This window comes from Eutrigla gurnardus, assembly GCF_963514095.1.
Source record: "Eutrigla gurnardus genome assembly, chromosome: 18".
Taxonomy (NCBI): domain Eukaryota; kingdom Metazoa; phylum Chordata; class Actinopteri; order Perciformes; family Triglidae; genus Eutrigla; species Eutrigla gurnardus.
The window spans coordinates 6,408,686-6,424,686 of NC_139929.1; the positions used below are offsets into that span (position 1 = coordinate 6,408,686).

General features: G+C 43.8%; 2 protein-coding genes across 3 annotated transcripts in view; both read left to right on the forward strand.

Annotated features, from left to right (window-relative positions):
- The first annotated feature begins 1,004 nt into the window (after positions 1 to 1,004).
- nfx1 (nuclear transcription factor, X-box binding 1) lies at positions 1,005 to 11,092 on the forward strand. 2 transcript variants are annotated; one of them, XM_084034241.1, is made up of 23 exons: positions 1,005 to 1,249; positions 1,866 to 2,798; positions 3,979 to 4,140; positions 4,466 to 4,543; positions 4,697 to 4,802; positions 5,133 to 5,204; positions 5,324 to 5,463; positions 5,585 to 5,684; positions 5,781 to 5,998; positions 6,082 to 6,179; positions 6,259 to 6,289; positions 6,374 to 6,456; positions 6,896 to 7,004; positions 7,214 to 7,333; positions 7,401 to 7,480; positions 7,575 to 7,805; positions 8,344 to 8,417; positions 8,503 to 8,604; positions 9,031 to 9,168; positions 9,297 to 9,363; positions 10,465 to 10,610; positions 10,696 to 10,800; positions 10,895 to 11,092. In XM_084034241.1, exons 1-23 carry the CDS (start codon positions 1,231 to 1,233, stop codon positions 10,968 to 10,970), a joined length of 3,288 nt encoding a protein of 1,095 aa, XP_083890367.1. In that variant the 5' UTR covers positions 1,005 to 1,230; the 3' UTR covers positions 10,971 to 11,092. The 2 variants fall into 2 exon arrangements, with proteins under 2 accessions (XP_083890367.1, XP_083890368.1); XM_084034242.1 differs by having other exon boundaries at positions 6,377 to 6,456.
- A 1,718-nt stretch (positions 11,093 to 12,810) lies between these two features.
- The window catches only part of smarcd3b (SWI/SNF related BAF chromatin remodeling complex subunit D3b), a 34,488-nt gene continuing 31,297 nt past the window's right edge, over positions 12,811 to 16,001 (forward strand). Inside the window, exon 1 of the mRNA XM_084033583.1 lies at positions 12,811 to 13,188. Within this exon, the coding sequence (XP_083889709.1) occupies positions 13,177 to 13,188 (12 nt within the window). The 5' untranslated portion in view covers positions 12,811 to 13,176. The remainder of the gene's footprint in view (positions 13,189 to 16,001) is intronic.

The following is a 16,001-nucleotide window of genomic DNA, read 5'->3' on the forward strand; positions in this document are numbered from 1 at the left end:
AGGAGCCACTCTGCGCGTGCGTGATCTGGAATCCATGACTGCCAGAGCTCTATCCGACCGTAGGCCCGCCACAGAGAAAGAAAAAAACGATTTACAGGGGGGAAGCATTATTGTTTCGTTTGTTCAGAAGCGAAATTTAGCAGAATATGTACAGCCCTGTGCGTCATTAGAATAGAAGCCTACCTTTATATTGTCAGTTGAATCTATAGCTCCCTTCAAAAGCAATAACATGCAAAGTAACGTTTATTATAATAACCAAATTAACAGTTGGTAATCATCTGTTAGGCATTCTAGCAGGTTTGCAGCCAGATACAGCCACGCAGAAACAAAAAATGTTGTAAAATGTAAGGCAAAGTGAATTATGTATAACACAAAAACATATCTGACACAAAGTAACATAAGCTTCTTCCTTTACAAAAAAAAAATCCAACTCCAAGGCTGTGTGTCATAATATCTACAATATCTTAGAGACAATGAGATTTATTCCCAACAGAGAGGTCATGACCTTCTCCTAACCATTTGAAGTTGTTTCAGTTGGTCATCCCAAAGTTATATATCTTATAAAAATCATATGCAATTTACTAAAAGCACAGCCTACTGGTTTTGAAATATGCACTTTTTAAACAATTACCATAGAAAAGTGAATACATTATCCAAACTATGACATGTCATCTTAAAAACCTTACTAGTCCCCCCTCCCTTAACAGTTGGAGAAGCCTCTCAATCCATACGTGCAGCGCCACCTTGTGGTAGTTTATTAATAGTATGTTCTGTCAAATGTCTTTTTTATGCCTCGAATGGGTTGTCTCAGAAAATTACAAAATATTATTATAACTGCAAGCTTGGATCCTTATGTTCCGAACGATGTTTTTGAACCCACAGTGTTATCAGATAGGGTTCTCTATGGGGGGGATTATTTTCTGAAAGGTCGTATTAATTAAATTCGGTTTCCGTTTTACTTTGAAAATACTGACAGGAAGTTCAAGTTTTGATTCTCGCTAGCTTAATGTAGCTTGTGTTAGCTTTAAGCTAGTGTTGATAAAGTGAGTTGACGGCAGGAGGAGATTATTGCTGCTTTCCGGGGGGAGTTCTTCTGACGTTGTAACAGTCGGAACTCGTGTGAAAACGTGGATATAGTCGAGTACCAGGGGGGCGCTTGTCATCTCATTCAACAGCCTCGTTGTCTTCAAAGTTGTGGCGTTGGGAAGAAGCAACAACCGGAGTTGCTGAATGGCTGAAGGCTCCTCAGGTAAATAACATTCACACGCGGTCTAAATAACGCAGTCATACAAACAAGTCCTTGCTCTCCAAAACAACGAACTCGCTCAACAACGCTAGTAACTAGTTTTACTCAAACTCTTTATGTGGTAAGCTAGCTAGTTTCGTAGCGTGGCTAACGTTAGCTGATATTAACTTTCAGCTAACATTAGCCAAGCTGACTGAGCCGTTTATTTTCTTTTAACTATATTTTAGTTATCGTTAGCCTTTAATAGTTGAGGTTGAACTTTGAAATCCGACATTACACCTAACCTGAGTCACAGTAGCAGGAGTTATCTTTATGTGACCGCGGAGCTAATAAACATGTAAGTAGCCGGTCAGTGTGTGTTGTAATATATGACACTGTGATTGCTAGCTAGCCACTAGCGAACCTATTGGGTAACATAGTTCAACTGCTGGCTACATAAGAAATAGTTGTTGGTCATACTAGATTATGACAGTTGTAATACGTGATTCTGTGCTCTGGTATTGTAAGATTGATTATAGACTAATAAAAGGACAGGAATTGACCGGTTTTGTGGCACGTGTATTTGTATGAGGTCATCTTACAAACAAAGGCATTCATTGGTGCTATTTTCTGTTTGCAGACCCACCCGACCTCAATCCAAATGCGTCACAACAAAAACAATATCAGCACAAATCCAGCAGAGGCCGGTCCAGATACAACAATGACAGGAACCTGAATAGTTATGATCCTTCTCAATACTATGGACACTTTGATCAAGGCGTTAACCCCCCGTTTAGCCATGAAAATGTAAATCAAGCATTGCATCAGTATGCTCACTACCAAGGCGAGGATGGAGCCAGAAGGCGCGGCAGAGGTAGAGGGAGGAGAGATGGCAATAGAAATGTAAATGGCAATTTTGGTGGCTCCAGCTCCAGTTGGCAAAGACCTGGAGGTGACATTGGTCCATATCGTGGTAACAATAGAGGTGCAGGTGGTTTTCACTCCAGGGCACATCCCATGGATGATGGACCTGAAGGACCCAGCTGGCGACGAGACGATGCAGGCAGGAATTTTGATCAAACTAATGAAGATCTGGATGCCCGGGCTAAAAAACCCAGGAAGTATAGCCAGGAGCAGAGGAGAGGACAACAAAATGAAAAAAGTAGTCGCTTAAAGGAGAACAACACTGCAGTAGAGGGTCAGAGGTTAAATGAAATCAAAGGAGAAAACCCCACATCAGACATCAGGGAAAGAAATCAGAGGAGCAGGACAGGTCCAGCATCTCAATATGATGACCACCAGAGAAAACAAATGGAGCCGAAGCGACGGCAAGGACCCATCAAACCACCAAAACCACCAACTCAAGAGGAAACAGGCTCAGAGAGGGGGGCCGGTGTCCAAGATGACTCTCGCCATGGCAGACCATCTCAGGATCCTGCCTATAAAGCTGGACGAGGCTCGGGACGACACACTCCCCTTCAGGCCAGAGGGGGGAGAAGGACACATCATCAGAACAGCAGGCCAGGCCAGAGGAACTGGGACAAGGTGCCAGAGAGCAAGGAGACGCAGACAGGTTAGACTGGAACTCCAGTAAACTCCTATACAGAAACCAAAGAGTTGGTCATAGGTTTTTGTTTTATTTAAAGTTACTTTCTTACTAGGAATGGGCGATATTTTACCGTTTGCGATATACCGTCAAAAAATTTCAGCACGGTAAGAATTTGTCATCTCGCGGTAATAACGATAAATTCCGGTTGATGACTTTTCCCCCCCCCCAACTTTATTGTATTCAGATTTACTCTCGTTTGATGACGTTGTATGCGACCACGCACTCGCAGCCCAACTCACGTGACAGGCACCTGCCTTCTGCCTGTAGACCTGATCTCTCGGCTCACGTGAAGAACAATAACAAACATGGCGGAAGGCGGAGCTGAGAGCGATGCGAAAATGCGCACAGATGCAGCAAAAGCGACAGCGTCAACTTAAGCCAAAGCCTCCGGTAAGAAAACTCTTAGCCAGGCGAAAATTGGCGACGCATTTGCTCATTCCATACCATATGATAAGCAAAGCAAACGATGGAAAGAATTAACGGAGGCAGTGGCGTTTTGCCTGGCTAAAGACATGTTGCCACTCCAAACTGTGGAGAAGGAAGGATTCAGGCGAATGATTCATAAAATCGACGCTAGATACAACATGCCCTCGAGGAAGTATTTTTCCAAGACAGCCCTGCCTAAGATGTATGATGAGTGCCGTGATGGCTTACAAACAACGCTGTCTACAGTGGAGTTTTTTGCCTCAACCACAGACATGTGGAGTAGCCGAGCGACTGAGCCGTATATTAGCCTCACAGTCCATTACATCGCGAGTGATTGGAGTTTGAACAGCTGTTGCCTCCAGACGAGTTTCTTAATTTATCAGGTTTTATTTTAAGTTGTTTGTGATTTTATAAGCTAACTGCCAACTGATGCTAACTTGTGCCTTAGTTTGAATAAATGTTGAATCTGTTCTCACATTTCAGACTTGTTTGATCTGAGTCATTACAGTTTTACAGTACAGGTGAATTGGTATTTTATCGTCACTTTTATCGTTACCAGGATAAATGCCAGAAATTATCGTGATACATTTTTTAGTCCATATCGCCCATCCCTATTTCTTACTACAGTTTTTAATATTACAGGGCGTCAAGGTAAATCAGCCACAACCATCCTTTGGCAGCTCGTTTCCCCTGAACCTCTGATCTCTTCCCTCCACAGGGTGTCTGATTGAGCAGCTGTCTGAGGAGAAGTACGAGTGCATGGTTTGCTGTGATGTCATCAGGTGCATGTCCCCGGTGTGGAGCTGCCTGAGCTGCTTCCACGTCTTCCACCTGAACTGCATTAAGAAGTGGGCTCGATCCCCGGCCTCACAGGCAGACGGTACAGATTTTAAGCAACATCTGGATCTTTACTAAACGCTTTGTGTATTATTGCCTCACATTTCATTCAGTATGGTTGTCTCTGTGAGGCAACAAAACCACAGGTCCTCAGCAACTGTAATGTACTATAATACTGTGGTGTAGATGGACAATAGTCACTGTGGCCCCATTAACAAAAAAACAGCTCTCAGGCTTTACAGCGAGTTCCTACTGCATCAGCAGTCTGTTGTGTTGCATTGCAAGTCTGAGGCCAGTGGGAAACTGCTGTTCTGTTTATGGACAATGTATCTCAAAAATATTTATACTGAAATAAAGCTGTTTTTCAGAATCGGCTGAAGGTTGGCGTTGTCCGGCCTGCCAGAATGTTGCACTGAAACAACCGACCTCCTACACCTGCTTCTGTGGTGAGTACCTTTTCATTCATGCCATTAAACAAATGTCATCAATAGTCATTTATTTCTCGTCCCCCATTTTTAGTCCCATAACCGATCAAGACTGTCACCGAAGGTCAGTGAAACAAGGTCATGACTCCTTTTTGTTCCACATTTGATTGACAGGTAAAGTGACAAACCCAGAGTGGCAGCGCAGTGAGATTCCCCACAGCTGTGGTGACATGTGTGGGAAGAAAAGGAGCGGATTGGACTGCCACCACCCCTGTAACATGTGAGCCTTGAAATCGCAAGAAAAAACGTGTCATGATGGTGTTTTTCTCGGGTGTTTTCAGGGAATTAATGTTTTGGATGTTGTGAAGTTGATGATTATCAGATGAAATCTAAAAATCTGTGATTTTATCGTAGCTGGGAATTGAAGAAAATTACACAGCAAAAAGTAAATCTGGAAAATATGTAGAAAAATTACTATGATTTTGCGTTCACATTGATAATAACAATGTTATACAGATTTTGCATGTATTTAATAGAAGATTATTTAAATAATACAGTGTATTTAAATTCTCCAGACTATTTGTGAACAAGATTTTCTGTCCCCCTTCAGTTTATGTCATCCTGGACCTTGTCCACAATGTCCTGCCTTCATAACAAAATCCTGCATCTGCGGGAAGACCAGGTACTTGAATTTGAATGATGTTTACATCTGTGTATCTTATCTATGCATATCCGCTCATTGTCTATTTAAGTGTTATCCAAAGAGACTGGTTTCTTATCTGTAGGACTCTATCTTTGCAGTCAACCAATGCGCTGTGGCCTGGGTACAGTGCTCAAGTGTGACACGGTGTGCGGTGCCTTACTCAACTGTGCTAAACACACCTGCACCCAAGTGTGCCATAGCGGGGCGTGCCAACCCTGCCAGCTGCAAGTCCAGCAGGGTGAGTCTCACTTTGTCAGCTCCGTAAATACTCCCACAAATTTGTCCAGCAGTTGTTTTTTAATCTTGGAGAATTGGTGGACTCATTATAAGTTTCTGCTGTGTTTTTAATTTTTCTTCAGCGTGCTACTGTGGCGTTACCCCGCGTCAAGTCCTGTGTGGCACAGACAAAGATGGATTTGATGGTTCGGGACATTTCTCCTGTCAAAAATTATGTGGGAAGTAAGTCTGACCTCGCGGCACCAATGATGCCCATCCTCCGTTAACAACGAAGCTGTCATTCCCACCGTTGCCTGACGCTCACTCTCCTCCATTCAGGATGCTTAACTGCGAGGCTCACCGGTGCCAACAGCAGTGCCACCGCGGCCCATGCCAGCCGTGCCCGCTCTCCCCGAGCCTGGTGAAGACGTGTCCCTGCGGTCAGACGCCACTCGCCAAACTCCTGGAGCTGGGTTACCCTGAGCGGCGGACTTGCTCTGATGCCATCCCCTCCTGTGGGAAGTCGTGCAACAAACCCTTGGCCTGTGGCTCCAGCGGTAAGGAAGACTTGTTCAGACAGGATTAGGTCCAGCTTGCATACAACAGACTGTCGGATCTTAAAGAACTTGTGTTACTTCAGACATCATCCATCTGTGTGAGAAGCTGTGCCATGAGGACAGCTGTGGGCCCTGCTCCCTGACCTCGACCATCAGATGCAGATGTGGCGCCAAGACGAAGGTAGGCGGAAACACCAGTGTTGTTGTTATGCTTTGTTTGTGATATCAAGGAAATAAAAAAGAGAATCCTGTGTTTTCAGGAGGTCCCATGTGCAACAATCCAAAAAGAAGGTGAGATTTAAACGAATTACACAAATATGAGATCACCACCTACGTTGTACTCTGTATGTATCTAACTTCTGACTCCTGTTCCAGAAGAGCTTGTCTTCACCTGTGAGAAGCGCTGCAACAAGAAACGCTCCTGTGGTCGACACAAGTGCGGCGAGCTGTGTTGTGTGGTGAGTATTCAGCGACTCTGCGTCAATGTAGTTTAGGGATAGGAATGAAACTAACTGATGTTGAAAATGACAAAAGAGCTGAGACGATGCTTGTGTTGTACATTTTTATTTATGATACTTTAATGATTTTAAATCTTAAAAACAAAAACTCAAACTGTGCAAAAATGTGGTGCTTTATTTCCGGTTTATTTGAGTAAAACTGTACAAGTCGAATGCCATTTAGAAGTCAGCCACATAAAAAAGAAGTCTCTCTTATGTGAGCTTTTCATGCAAGCTGGACAGATCTGGAGGCGACACAAATAAGTATTTCAGCTTGCAGCACAGATCTGATAAAAGTGTTCAATTCAAGGTCTACAGTTATTCAAAATGGCAATGAACCTTATCGGTAGAGCGTTCGATGATATGAGGTGGTGTCACTGGTTTCTGTCCGTCCTTCCAGACTGTGGAGCACAAGTGCCTCCTGATCTGCGGCTACAAGCTCAGCTGCGGCCTTCACCGCTGCCACGAGCCTTGTCACCGTGGAAACTGTGAACCCTGCTGGCAATCCAGTGAGTTCCGCAGGCGTCCTCTGCAGTCTAGCAGCTTTGTGTTTATGAGCCAAGTCTTAGAAGTACCATATAGTTAGTCTGCCATTCCAAAAAGCATAATTATTTGTTTTTACATAATTTTGTTTGACATTTGTGGTGTTAGGTCTGGCATTAATGTTGCCACACAGCTCATGTCCTATGTGGTGTCCTATGACTCCTTCTGTTTGTAGGTTTTGATGAGCTGGCGTGTCACTGTGGCCTCACCGTCTTGTACCCGCCAATCCCCTGTGGCACGAAGCCACCAGAGTGCAAAAACATGTGTACGAGAAGACACGAGTGCAGCCACCCAGGTGAGAGTACGTTCACACCGCAGAAATAAACGGTAAATGAGAACCCTAACATGTATCTCTCATTCAGTGTTTCACAACTGCCACAGTGATGAGAAGTGTCCACCGTGCACGTACCTCACTCAGAAATGGTGCATGGGAAACCACGAGGTAACGTCTCCTGAGCTGCCGAATTAGTTTCTCATTTATATTCCTGTGATTTGAGGTGACACTGTTTTTTTTTGTGTTTTTTCTCGGCCGACAGCAACGCAGCAACATCCCGTGTCACCTGCAGGACATTTCTTGCGGCCTGACGTGTAATAAAACGCTGCCATGTGAAATGCACCGCTGCAGACGGATCTGCCACCGGAACGAGTGCTTGGCAGGAGGCAGCTGTCAGCAGCCCTGCGCGCTGCCTCGTCCAGACTGTGGCCACCCGTGCTCCGCTCCCTGTCATAAAGGCAGCAGCTGCCCACGCACCACCTGCACTGCCAAGGTACCGCACACTGCCCACTGAGAACAGCTGGACTTCCAGTAGCTGAAATACGGGTTACAAAGTTTGTGCAGATGGTCGTTGTTACATCCAGGCTCGGATTCATGGGGAGTTTAGGCATGTTTTCCCACCCTGGAAAGTTTCTCCTCCATTTAATAACTTATTACCCCGATGAAAAGGGTTTTTTTATGGATGTCAAATCCCCTAATTGTTAAAGGTTGTGTTGAACAGTGCAGCTGTGTATTATTTCTGTTCCTTTTAGCTACACGTGGCTTGAGGAAATCGGCTGTAATAGTGTGTAACTGTCATAAATGGTTAACTTGGATGAAATAATAACATTTCGGTGGCAGTCCTCCAAAGTCAAAAGCTCAGCAAACAATGAGACCTTTCACAGCTGCAGGAATTCCTCACACAAGCAGCATCAAACTCTCAAAGAAGGAACATATTTGTCTGCTTACAAAAGCCTATTGCAACACACTGGAGTCTATTCCCTCATATGTTTTACATGTGTGGCAGATTAATGCTTTATCATTTTTCACAGGTCGCTCTGCAGTGCGATTGTGGCCGGAGAAAGGAAATGGTGGCCTGCACAGACGCAGCCAGTTCATATCAGAGGTCAGTTTGACCGTTTCTGGATTCAGCTGGTTAAAATTATAATATAAAGTGACTGAAACGTCCCACAATCCTCCATACGTTGCAGATATGCTGCCATCGCCATGGCCACTAAACTGTCTGACATGCAGCTTGGTGACTCGATGGACATCGGCCCGTTCCTCACTAAGAAGGAGCTGAAACAGACCAGGTAGAGTGACGGAGGAGACCGATGATGAAGAGTTGTGGTCAAAGCTGTTGATGTAATGCGTTTGAGGAGAAGGAGCATTTTTCTTAACGGTCATTTTAGTCCAGTTGCGAGGCGTGGCACGGTGCATTTTCTTCTAATCTATAAAGAAACATTATTTAAATATTCTTCTGCAAAGAAATCGATTTCCTGTTCACCGTGAGGGATTGCTTTGTGTTTGTGCATCAATATTTAAACAAATCAATCAAAGGTAATGCATTTAATGGATTACAGCTGCTGCAGCATCCACTCGGCAGTATCTGTTTCATAAGACTCCTTTTTTAGAACAGCAAGTTGAAACAAATGAGGAGCAAATCGGGATCCAACTTAAGGATTTGATGTATAATCTGCCTACGTAGTCTGTTTAAATGGTTTGCTTTGTTTTCCCAGGCTCGAATGTGATCAAGAGTGTGCTACTTTGGAGAGAAACAGGCGTTTAGCGGAGGCGTTGCAGATAGACCTATCCTCCGACCCCTTCAACGCCCGCTCTACTTCTGTATACAGTGACAGCCTCAAAGAGGATGCCAGGTCTGTCTTTTACCCTTCGGTCTGTTTTTCTGCATTTATTAATGGCCATTCATCAATTGAGCCAGCTGGTTAATCTTCCCACTGCCGAGACAAAATACAGATGGTCTTCTGTTCCTCCTCTCTTTCAGAAAAGACCTGAAATTTGTCACAGAGGTAGAAGAGGAGATCAAGAATCTTGTTGAGCTTGCTAATAAGGTAGGATGATACAAGGAATCCCTTGTGCCAGTATGGTAATGACAGTTTGGGTCACCTCTTGTGCTCCCTCTAGTGGCTGAGTCAGGAGTCCGCAGCTTGCATTTAAAAAAAAAAAAGCACCTCCTGATTTTGCATTCACACAACGACAAGTGCCACGACCCCTTTAATTTGGGATAATTAAGGGGTTGTGCTCCATAATTTTATGAAATTAGTTCCTCATTAATCCAATCCCTATTGGCACCATGGAATGCAGATGCTTCCCACTGATTTTTATTGTACACTGTTATTGAGGAAATGAGCGAGCAAGACAGAACGTTACAACGCTCCACAGATGTCTGATGAAATAAAAAACGAGCAACGAATTGCCTCGGCTTCTGCATGAAGTGCAGCTGCTCCAATCATTCCATGACTTCTGTATTCAAACCACAGTTAATGTACTCTTTCCTCTGTATCTGAACAAAAGTTCACCCTAAACATTTGCATGGGCTGCTGTCAGTTTAGGGGGGAAAAGCTACACTTTTAGCTGGCTAAAGCTAGCCGTCTTATTGTATACGTTATTCTGACCTAGTTGTTTATTTTTGAGCTCTCCATTGGACTTGCAGGACGGAACCAGCTGTGGTTCCTTGTAGGTTTCTGAAAGGACGGCGAAGCCTCTTTAGTAACAAGCCAGGCTAAATTAGTAGTTGCCTCGTGGGGCAGTTAGAAAAATAGTCTGCATGCTCTTTTTCAGCTTTGTTGCATGCATTTAGGCCATCGGGCACGATGCTGTCAAGATCACTGCTGCTTTGGTTTTGAATGTGAAAATGTAAAGTTTATAACCAGCTGAATCTCTCCTTGGAACAATGAATCACGAGAGCACTGCCTCGGTCCGCATAGGAAAGCTTGAATCGTATTTCATCTTCAAGTTGCTGCAACATTACTGACTTAATTTCCAGCGTTTGCCCTTTCTGTGTGGGTTTCTAGTTTTCCAAACGGAGGTTATTGCGTGAATGCTGGAATACATTTCTGACAACACGTAAATGTCACTGGAGGGTAGCAGATCAGCGAGGCTTTGCGAATGCTTTTCCAGTATAATGGACACACGTTTCCTGGTTTCTACAGGGGAAACAGCCAAAGAGGAGCCACTGTTTCCCACCCATGAACAGAGAACACCGCAAGATCATCCACGAGCTCGCTGAGGTCTACACTGTGGAGAGCGTGAGCTACGACAGCGAGCCCAAACGCAACGTGGTCATCACGGCCCACAAGTAAGACTTTACACGCAGCCTGTATTCCTTGGTAACGCGTAAAAGTGTCGCCCGTTGAATTTGTGTATTTTCGCTCATTTCTCAGAGGGAAGGCCGCCTGTCCAAACTCAACCCTGACGTCGCTGATAGAGCGAGAATCGGCTGCGAGGGCCCCTCCTCCCATCGCTCATATCAAACAGCACAGCAGCAAGTAAGTCCTCTCACTTGGGCTGTGACCCTTTATGGTTCATGTTCAGATTTCACTGTGTGCTCATGACTCCTCTCCCTCTCTATTCTCCTCCCAGGGCCGTTAGCGGAGGCACCTGGTCGAAGATGGTTAAAGAAGAGCCTGTGATAGATTATTTTGATGTCCAGGACTAAAAATGAGGCCAAAATAGACGAGTAAACCTCAGGATCCATTCATAAACACATCTGCCATAAAAAGCCTGATTCATTTGTGTTCATCAAATATCAATAAAAAATCCTGTGGCTTCATAATCAAATGTTAAGGGACATCCACTTGTTTGATCTAGAAGGATGAATTGAATGAGTGCTGAGCATTTCCCTTGATCTTCAGATGTTGATTAAAGTTGATTGAGCTTTGCACGGACCATTTTGAAAAGCTTTGGAGGGTTTTCTTTGTCTCCTTGGTCTGCGACCGGCCCCTCGTTGAACCCAACTCAAAGCACGCAATCGTTGATGTGGATTTAATGCATCGGCTACAATATTCAATCACTCATAAAGTTTTCTCATAAAGGTAGATTTATCTTCAGATTGAGCACCGGGAGCTCAGACAGGATGCCAGAAAACATTTTCAGCTATGGGATGCCTTTTGTTCTTTCTGCTGGTGTTGAGCCAAGGCTACTGTAGTAAACCTCTGCCGATGGTTTGTGGGTGGGTAGGAGTGGGCTGCACTGCGGATGGAAAGCTTTGTTTCGAATTGCGGCTATGACCCAGATTATCTGCTGCGCTTTCTGAAAACTTCCCCCGGATTTGTAGGTGAGGACGTTTCAAGGACGTGTGAACGGGGGATGATACTGGACCGTTTTGAACCTGTTCTCTAGCTGATGGCCCGGTTCGGTCTGCAGCCTGAGAGGTGAAAAGAGTTCAGCTGCTGACTCAGATTTGAGACACAAATATGCTGACATAGACCTGAGGACTGTCCTGCACTGACTTGACACCTATACTTTGTCTCCTTATACAGAGTTTGTTCACTTTGGCTGATTTTAAGAGACTTAATATAAAGGTGAAGAGTAAAGTCTTTAAGATTTTTTAATCTTTTGTGCTTTATTTTTGCAAGGACATTGGATTAAGTTCACCTAGAATTGATATGTCTACAAATCCTTCTAAATCTCTCATATTATACAGCATTTTTGCTCATTTTAATGTAGGTTTAAGATTTCGATTCCAGTCAATTTTAATAATCACAAGTCATGAATTTGTAAAGTATAAGACATGCACCCTTTGTTCTTAGAGATTAGATTTGAATATGGAACACTTCTGAAAAAAGCATTAGTAGGGAACAACAATATAATATATAAAATATAATTTGACATGCTCGTCATGCTCTCACGTAATATCACATTTTTATAAGGTTAATATATAATTTACTAATTCTTTATAGATTGGTTATAACTCCTTAAACAGAATTCGGATTGGCAGATTATAAAATCCCTTAAATGTGGTATTTATGCCAAAAGCATTCATAATTTCCTTGTTTTTTTTTGTCCAAGTTTGTTGACACATACAAATAAAACAGAATCCAGTTCCCAGCAGCGCTCAATATACTTATATTTACAGAACAATACAGATATAAACAGCTTGACTTAGACATATATCTTAGTTGGATGACAAATTGTATACTATAATGTTGTAAATCAATAAATAGATGTTCCTTTGCAGCCAAAAGTTGTCTTTGGTTGGTATTGGCCGCTATGAAGCATCATTAAATTATTAATTTAAGGGTTCACGGTTTCAACTTACTCAGCCAATATAAAGGGTGCTTTATGAGAGTGCCTCGGTTCATTTCGTTAGGGAGCTGGAGGAGCTGCTGTAAACGGGTTTTATTCAGTACATCATCGAGGCCTAAAATCAAATAAAACAACACCACTCTTTGTTGTCGCAGTGTTTACATGTAATAATAACCTGTTGTTATAATGTGACGCTTCTTTTGTTAAAGAATACATCGGCATACCTCCCCCCCAAATAAAAACCCTGCTCCCGAGGATAATTTGATGACACTCCCTACCGCTGGTAATTTTTCATTATATCGACTCTCCAGCAGGGACCGCGCCTGCGCTCCTGCTCCCTCCCGAACAAGGCTTCACCAATCCTGGCTCTGGCTTCATCCCCGGCTCGGCGTCCCACAGGCCAGTAGCTACTAATAAGTCGCCTAGCTGTCCAGTAATGGGGAAGTGATAGGAGAGACGCCGCTGTCTTAAAGCCGCGAGGAAGTTGAGGAGTGTACGGGGAAGCTCCGCGAGACGCCGGACCGGACACCTCCACAGAGACGCATCCTACAGTTCCTGTTGTTGAGTAGCCCTAAAAAAAAAAAAAAAAAAAAAAAAAAAAAAAAGAGCGCATAGTGATGGAGAGAAAGGTATGGATGCTCGTGCTACCATTTGTTTTATTCCACATCACTTTGCCTCGCTGCGTTTGCTCAGCGTCCGCATCCACCATTAAAACTATTCTTTATAGATTGTCTTTATACTGAAGGCGCGTTGCCAACCGGATTAGTGCGCACTGGAGTTTTTTTCTCTCTCTCTCTCTCCCTCTCTCCCTCGTCAGGCTGTAATTTATTGTGCATCTAAAAAAAAAAAAAAAAAAAAAAAGGATGGTTTTCCACCTCGTGGTGTATTTGGGCTTATTCCGGTGTACGGTTGCGTGGTGCACAATGCATCGGTGGTTATTGAAGAGGGAGTGGGATGTGGTTGGGGATATATTTAAGGGGACTGTAGCCTGTCTGCATCATCAACACGGCTGTATAGTTGCAGCACCTCACCCCTCCACCTCCACCTCCCACCCCTCCCCGTTTTCCAGCCGACGCAGACACCAGCGCGGCTTGTTAACCTTGTCTGGTGTGGGAAACAGACACTTGAGGAGTAATAGACGGGATGCACGGTGGAGAGAGAGAGAGAGAGCATCATCCTCTCACCTCCTTTACGCATGCCTTTAATTCATCCGCCGTCTCCCCCTCCCCTTCACCCCCTCCCCTCTCTTTGATTCAGGGCTCACACAATGATATAATGGGGCTTCATGTTAGTACCCCCCCACCTCCTCCACACACACAGTCTGCATGTGTGTGTGTTTTGGATCTTGCAGGAAAAGTTTCAGTTTCACTGTGTTAATCTGCTGGCAGGCTGTGGGTGCACAGAGCAGCGGGACAGGAATTTTTGGGTGTGCAGTTAAAAGCCAGATCTTCTTTTGCTGATCCAAAGGGAAAATGTAGTTTTTATTCCCCAGCTGTAGCCTGCGATATATTCACTTCTGTGTGGAACTAAATCTGCTTTTTTTTAAATGTTTATGGAGCTTGTTCACATAAGAAGTCTGTATTAAATGAGCAATGTATGACATTAACATAGCAGCACTGTGTAAATAGAGGAGTAATATCTACGTGAGCGGCTTCTCCTCGCTGTGTTGACATAGCCGGGCTGGCCGCGCGTGCTTTGCGTGTGCACGTTCTTGCGTGTGAGCGCGCCACACTGGCTAGCTAGCTGCTTACATATGGCGGTAAAAGCAGATAAACCATGCCGGGCCGACAGAATTATTACGGAAGTGCAGCAACCACCCGCCGGTTCCAACTCAGGTAAACACTGTTAGCTTTGCCAGCGCCTTTGCTGTAGTTTCTACTGTTAGCACTGTTAGCGCTGTTAGCACCGTTAGCTCTATTAGCACCGTGAACTGCGAGCCTTCGTAGCCATGTTGAGAGCCATTTAGAGGCATTCACGAAGTACTCCCAATTTCATATTACTCATCTTTTACATGAATATATTTTGGGACATTTTTTTTGCAGAGAGTGAGATGAGAAGATGTATGTCTGGACATCAAATATGAGCCTAGCCAAGTTAGCGTAGTTTAGCATAAAGGCTAGCTGTAAACCGGTAGCTAGCTTTGCTAATATCACAAACACATTGCTGTCTCATTTGTTGAATCTGAAAGGCATAAAAACAACATGTTATGTTATATGCTGGATGGTGGTTAATATGTCTGGCCAGGCTTTACCCGCTTCTAGCCTTTAAACTAAGCTAAGCTAACCGTCTGGCGGCTGCTAGCTGTAGTTTAGCATGCAGTCTTGAAAGTGCTATCAATCTTCTAACTCTGGGCAAAAGTAGTAGTTGACATTAGCAAAAGTAGGCTGCATCTTTTTGTTATTTTGCTTCAACCATCATCTCATCATTTTTGCTCCCACGGTGTCAATTTCAGAGTCAGTAGTAAAACTAAAAGCTTACAGGCGCTTCAGGATGCTGAAAACTTTTTGACGAGGCATTCAACCTCATATAACGACCTGTAAATGTGTTGTCACTGAATTAATTGCACATTTCAAGGGTTTTCTCAGATTTCAGCCTCTTTATGTTCCTGCTTGGGTTTCATGTACAGAAATGGACTTGATGACTCAGCTGATAGGAAACAAGAAAGTAAGGACTCAGCCATTTGTGTGCAATTAGCCAACACAGAATATTACATAACCATTTTTACTTAAAACAAATTCCTATCTGTTTGTTGGTTTTCCATAGATTAAGTCCCTCAGCCCCTTTCTGTATGCAAACATTTTTTTCCAGATAGAACGTACATTGAATTTCCATGCAACGGAGCAGGGATGACCAACCTCTTCTGTTTTTTCTCTGTTCAATTGTACGTTAGGTTATAGCCTGTTAAGGAAGCGTTTGAGCTGCTCAGCACTTGTTTTATGATTGCTTTTAAATTGTGGCATGAATACTGAGGCTTTTTTTTTCAAACTTTAAGTTTGCTGTAGAAGTGGTTGATCGTTGTCTGCTGTAGGCACACTCTTTCTTTGAAAATTGGACTGAAAAAGCTAATTTATAAACCACGGTCTTCCCCGACCCAGCCGCTGGCACATATTTCCCCTTCAGTATAAAGAAAAAAAGAACAGCCACATTAGTATGCAAGGTGCCGTCACAGCTCCTGATGTCTGATAGAGGATCAGAGGACCAGCTCCTTTTACAGTCTGCCGAATGCTTGACTTGGCTTTTTAAGGAAAGCTTCACTGTCCCCCCTCCCCTCACACATATACCCCTGTCACACTGTTCAGTCACAGAAATTTAGTGTGGGCGACTAATCAAGGTCAATCTGTTTTTTACTGAGTGTTTCGGGTACAGAGTTTTTCATAAGTTTGTCAAACTTTATCTTTTCCACACCGTTTCTGAACCAGCACTATCAGGTTAGACAGGCTGG

Excerpts from the sequence above, each read along its gene's own strand:
- nfx1 (XM_084034241.1), top strand. Across the intron at positions 6,457-6,895 it reads GCGGCGAGCTGTGTTGTGTG|ACTGTGGAGCACAAGTGCCT; the intron begins GTGAGTATTCAG and ends CCGTCCTTCCAG. Across the intron at positions 9,169-9,296 it reads AGCCTCAAAGAGGATGCCAG|AAAAGACCTGAAATTTGTCA; the intron begins GTCTGTCTTTTA and ends CCTCTCTTTCAG.